The sequence below is a fragment of the Vicia villosa genome, linkage group LG2, assembly GCF_029867415.1.
Source record: "Vicia villosa cultivar HV-30 ecotype Madison, WI linkage group LG2, Vvil1.0, whole genome shotgun sequence".
In the NCBI taxonomy this organism is placed as follows: Eukaryota; Viridiplantae; Streptophyta; class Magnoliopsida; order Fabales; family Fabaceae; genus Vicia; species Vicia villosa.
This window is the reverse complement of record NC_081181.1, coordinates 3,625,751-3,631,241: the sequence shown is the minus strand read 5'-3', so window position 1 is coordinate 3,631,241 and position 5,491 is coordinate 3,625,751. Positions and strand designations below refer to the sequence as shown.

At 32.2% G+C, this 5,491-nt stretch overlaps 1 protein-coding gene across 6 annotated transcripts; it reads left to right on the top strand.

Moving 5' to 3' along the window:
• Nucleotides 1-1,257: 1,257 nt before the first annotated feature.
• Nucleotides 1,258-4,693, top strand: LOC131648823 (uncharacterized). 6 transcript variants are annotated; one of them, XM_058918548.1, is made up of 9 exons: nt 1,258-1,660; nt 1,764-2,129; nt 2,235-2,327; nt 2,411-2,425; nt 2,526-2,586; nt 3,322-3,394; nt 3,507-3,606; nt 3,965-4,016; nt 4,222-4,693. In XM_058918548.1, the coding sequence occupies exons 2-9, from the start codon at nt 2,110-2,112 to the stop codon at nt 4,330-4,332; spliced, it is 525 nt and encodes a 174-aa protein (XP_058774531.1). In that variant the 5' UTR covers nt 1,258-1,660; nt 1,764-2,109; the 3' UTR covers nt 4,333-4,693. The 6 variants fall into 6 exon arrangements, 5 of the variants coding, with proteins under 5 accessions (XP_058774531.1, XP_058774532.1, XP_058774529.1 ...); XM_058918549.1 differs by having other exon boundaries at nt 1,262-1,597; nt 1,764-1,966; XM_058918546.1 differs by having other exon boundaries at nt 1,264-1,597.
• Nucleotides 4,694-5,491: the final 798 nt, after the last annotated feature.

Here is a 5,491-nt window from a genome sequence, read left to right as displayed (position 1 = left end):
ACTGAGTTTTAAAATAATTTTCCAGACAGGAACTGGGCTTTAAATTAACTCGCCAGACTGGAACTGGGCTTTGATGTAACAATCAGACGAGAACTGACTACCAAACGAGAATTGATTTGATGTACAGTCAGACGAAAACTTACTACCAAACGTGAATTGGATTTTGACGTAACATTTAGACGGTAACTGACTAACAAACGAGTATTGGATAATGATGTAGCAGTCAGACGAGAACTGACTACCAAACGAGAATTGATTTGATGTACAGTCAGACAAAAACTTACTACCAAACGTGAATTGGATTTTGACGTAACATTTAGACGGTAACTGACTAACAAACGAGTATTGGATAATGATGTAGCAGTCAGACGAGAACTGACTACCAAATAGGAACTATATTTTGATATAACAGCCAGACGGGAACTGACTACCAATAGATAATTAGATATTGACGTGACAGTCAGACGGGAACTGACTAGTGACTACCAGATAAGAACTGGATTTTGATATAACAGCCAGACGGAAACTGACTACCAGACGAGAACTTCATATTTGCGTTAATATTAAATTTTAATCAGTAACTTCATGTTCTCGTTAATATTCAATATTTTGATCTATAACTTCATGTTCATGTTAATATTTAATATTTTGATTTAATGGAAATGTTTTTGATTTAAAGATGTTATGGAAAATTTTTTTGTTGGAATGAAATTATAAACCATAATGTCTTCCAAAAAGTATTTTATATTATGGTTTAAAATTGTAGTAGTGAATTTAGATCAATAAAATATTTTTTTCCTGCTAACCATTTGAATAAAAAATGTTTGGATCATAAATACCATTTTCTTGTACAAAGCCCAAGAGGAGGCTAATCGAGGGTCATCGATGGTCCTTGTTATAGCACAAGAGAAAGCTGTGTGATTTTGAACTTAATTTGGCTCTAAGCAAATGGGTAAGAGGTTTCACCGGGAATAATTCCTCTTGGGTGGATGTGTCCTATTTTAGGTTCTTTCCCAATATTTAATTAAACTAATTACAAAAACTCTTTGTATAAAACTTTTGAAATGAGACAATTGATAAAAAAATCAACTACCTAACTAAGAATGAAATATACCACCAAACACCCTAATTTACCCTTAATGCAAAATTTAATTACCCTAACAAAAGCCCTTTTTGGTAATTTGCTAAATAAAAACCTAATTCTAACCAATTAGCTTTTCCCATACTGCCAAATGGCACTCATCTTTTTCAAATTTTCCTTAGTACACACCATTGTCCAGATTAACCTATTATCCAGTTAATCACTTTTCAATTTCCTTAACTTTTCACTTCTATCCTTATTATTTCAGATTTCATGTTTCTCTCTTCATCTTTACCTCCCTCTATCATCGTCTCTCTCTCTTCATCTTCATCTTCATCTTCATCTCCCTCAACCCTAGCCGCCACCACAGTCCCTTCTCCCTTCCATACAACCCCTTCTCCATTCTCTCAGATTTTGCACGAAAAACACAGAAACCGCAGTTTGCTGTCGTTATTATGTAAACCGAGATTTTGTTGGCAACTTCATCTTCAACTCATTCAACCCTTTTTCACTCAGGTAAGCAATCGTTTCCTTTTACCTTGACCATAGAGCATCATCTGAAGTTATGAAACACAAAAGGTATCACTTTATATCGTGCAAACTAAGTAAATATCACTTTTGATTCAGTTTTGAGATTTTGATTTTGATTTTGATTTAGTTTTTTGTTATTTGTGAGTTTCAGATTTGAGATTTGTTAGGGAGAGATGTTAGCAATTGGGACTGAACTCTAGATTTCGGTGTACCTACCCAAACCACTAGAATACTCCTTTTGTTATATGATACTGCTTCTCACCACTTTCGGTGTGCTACTGTTGCGTCCAATGTGAAGCTACAGGTGCGGAATTGAAGCTTCAATGGTTGGTGATGTGGAATTGACGCATTGAGGTGATGTCGGTGTTTGAGCTTATGCATCGAAGTCGGTGTTTATCTGCGGGTTGAATGGTCTGCAGATTGTGTTTGATTATGGAGGATATAATCAATTAATCTTGGTTGATTGAATGTTATTATTTCCTTTTTGGTAAATCTGAATGGAAATTTATTTTATTAGGTGGTGAACATTATTCGATTTCACTGTCTACTGTATTATTTTTGTTGCTTCTACAACTTAATCAATTTCACTGTCTACTTTCCTGACTAACATTGTACCATTTAGGTTTGGGATGCTAACATTATTGAAACAACACAAGAATGATTCTATGACAATAACATGGATGAATACTTCAAAGACATTCAAACAAATATCTTGGTATTCCATTCAAATCCACTATAATTTTCTCTACATCTTTACAATCTTGCACAACTTATTTACTTCAAATTTTTCTGATGCAGGAAACATGTACACTGGTATGTATTATTTTTCCTTTGTGGTTAATGTATTTACTCAACCTCTATTTTTCTAATACACTGGTATGTATTGTTTTTCCTTTTTGGTTAATGTACCAAGGTCAAGTACTGGATCATATGGGAAATTTTCGTCAGCAGAGATTCAGGAATTGTCTAAATTGGTATGACTTTGAAAGTTAGAATTATTGAAAGTCTAAGTTTAAAAATACCGGATAGAATTATTGCAAGTTTAAAAATAGTGTGGTGAAAATTTAATCAATTGTTTTGACATCACAAATGCCATGTCTCCTTTTCAATTTCTTTATCATGATCTCTAAAATGGTTAGCAAAACAATTGAATTTGAAATAGTTTTCTCAATGCATCATCAACATTTTCTGCAGTTTTCTTTACCGGAGTATAGTTACCGAATAAATTTGTCACGATATTATAATTTAAACCCGAAGTCAAAATCTCTATCAATTTTAATAAACTCTACCTTTTGTATTGTTTTCTATTTTGTATTGTAGTAAGTATTTCAATTTTAGTAGTAAGTGGAAAACAGAAAAATATTTTGTTTTGTTTTTCTATCTACTAATATTAATATATTCAAGAAATAATTGGAGATTACAACATTGTGTGACATTAACTTACTGGTCTTCGTATAATTATAAGTTGCAAGCATATCTAATAGCATATCACTAAAATGTCATATTACATGATTGTTTATTATATGAATATAGAATCAAACTGATTGCTCTGCAAATTGCTTAATTTTATTGTTACTATGTTGGCAGGGAAAGCATATGATACATTTTTTTCCTTAGCTACAGAATAAAAAATTGGTATGCTATTTAGAAAAAAAATTTAAACTTGCACAACTCCTAATCATGTTCCTAATTTTGCCAATTGTTTACAGGTGATTAAAGGTTTTGAACAGAAAGAGTGTTTGCGAGGACCTAATGACAAGGAGCTTTTTTTTGATGACTTTGGTATTGAGCTCTTAATGAGTATTATTATTTTGCGTCTAACATATGATGGCCTGGCCTTAAATCTGAACCATGAAATAAAGTCATAGTTTATGATAGGTAATTTGTTCTGCAGGTGAATGTTGCAAAAGAGTCTCTGTGTTGGGTATACAAGCCTCATATTTTAAGATTTTGTGTGCAACAGCTGTTAAGGAGCTGCCGTTTTTTCACCAAATGTGAGCCTTCTTACTTTCTACTTGCTGATTAAGCCTCACAATGTTAAACATGGCTTTTATGATTTACATTGATTTTGAGCCTGCTTTTCCAATTCTTGGACTGGTATAGCAGGTTTGTGTTGGCCATGTTGCTACAATTTTTTTGAATTGCTTTCCCTCCTACTTTCCATTTGCATTTGATTGTAGCATTAACGATGATATATGTTGTGACATGTGCACAGGTTCAATACTCTTTTGAGATGCATATGTATGCTTGTAGAACTATCATGAACTTGACGTTTTATATTGAATGACATGCTGGAAGTTAAACTGAATTGACATGAGTGTATTGATCAATGGTAGATCGATTTTATTGCAGGACTGTTGGCACCTTCAGGTTCATATTTGACAAGAAGCCGAGCATCATGTTTGTAGGTTTTTGTTCCGATTTGCTGCATATGTGGACTGTAAACCTTGATATCATGTTATGGTTGGTTTTTATTGCACCTTGCAGTTTTATAGCATCATGGAGTGTAGCATTGTAGGCTCGTGTATATTATATGTTGTATTTCAAAATGGCACTGCTACTTAGCATTTCTGGAATTTTTACTTGATTTAAACCTACTTTTTTCACAGGTTTTTTTGGAAATGGTGAACTGTGCATCAAGGCCTCTTCCAATGGTGAAGCCGGAAGTGGACGAAGTCAACATAGAGATGGAGTACTCGAGTGAAGCTATATACTCATGAAGAACAAATCAAACTAGAGGAACCAACTAGGATTTGAAAACCAAGAATCAAAAGATGTTCTAATTTTCTTGGTATTAGTTTTCTTTCTGCCATTTGTAATTTGGGACCATTGCACTTTCCTTGTTCCTTATCTTGCAAATAAAGCCTTGTATATTGATCCAAAAGTGAAAAATCTCTTCCAATGTAACCATTTGCTTGACTTTGCAATAATCTATCATAAGCACTTCAAAAATGCTTAGGATCTTGACACAGTGACATCGAGAGAAATTGACTGTTGTATCTACTATACCCGAAACATATCTTATACTAGCCCTGCATTTTCTACAGCTTTATTTACAAGTTCTACATTTATTATCTTTTATATTTTGCTTGCTTCAACAATACTACTATTCCTTGATACCAATGTGCAGTCAATTTCCTAAGACATCTAATCATATTTTCAAATGCCAATTTAATACTTTACAAGTTGAGAGTACTCAACCTTTTGGAGATTACAAAATTCATAATGCTTTTGTAGCTAAGTATAATATATCCTGCTATAGATATGCACATCACCAATCCTTCGGCTTGTCTTTAACTTTTAGATCAACACTCAACAAAACTATTTATTTAATAAACGAAAAATTATTATTATTATTATTATTATTATTATTATTATTATTATTATTATTATTATTATTATTATTATATATTTCTGCACAACATATTAAAGTTTTTTCCTTTGGCTTTTTCCATTTTGCAAGAAAAGTCAATGCAAAACGGTTTGAAGAGATAGCAACAATGAGGTTTTTTCGAAATTGACTGTGAAAAGCAACACCTATTATATTTTTACTTAAATCAATGATACAGTGTAAGTTTTCAACTATGGATTTTATTACTCCTATATGGACTTCAATCTGTAGGTTTTCAATCTGTTGACATACTCCTATACGGATTTTCCTTTCTCTTTTGTAAACTATTGCTCTAGGATGTACTTCTTTGTAAGAATGAAAAATTAATTCAGCTTGTTATTGTATTTTAATACTATTAGTTATGACATTAAATTCATCTTGATACGTTAAATCATAGTTAATTAAAATGCACCTTTTTCTATATCTTATATACCATTATTTTATGTCTAGACTATTTCATGATTTTTTTGAGAATATTTAAACTTTGG

Coding starts and splice junctions, on each gene's coding strand:
- LOC131648823 (XM_058918548.1), top strand. CDS start 2,110: ATGGAAATTTATTTTATTAG. Junction 2,130..2,234: donor ATGGAAATTTATTTTATTAG/GTGGTGAACATT, acceptor TGTACCATTTAG/GTTTGGGATGCTAACATTAT. Junction 4,017..4,221: donor AGAAGCCGAGCATCATGTTT/GTAGGTTTTTGT, acceptor CTTTTTTCACAG/GTTTTTTTGGAAATGGTGAA.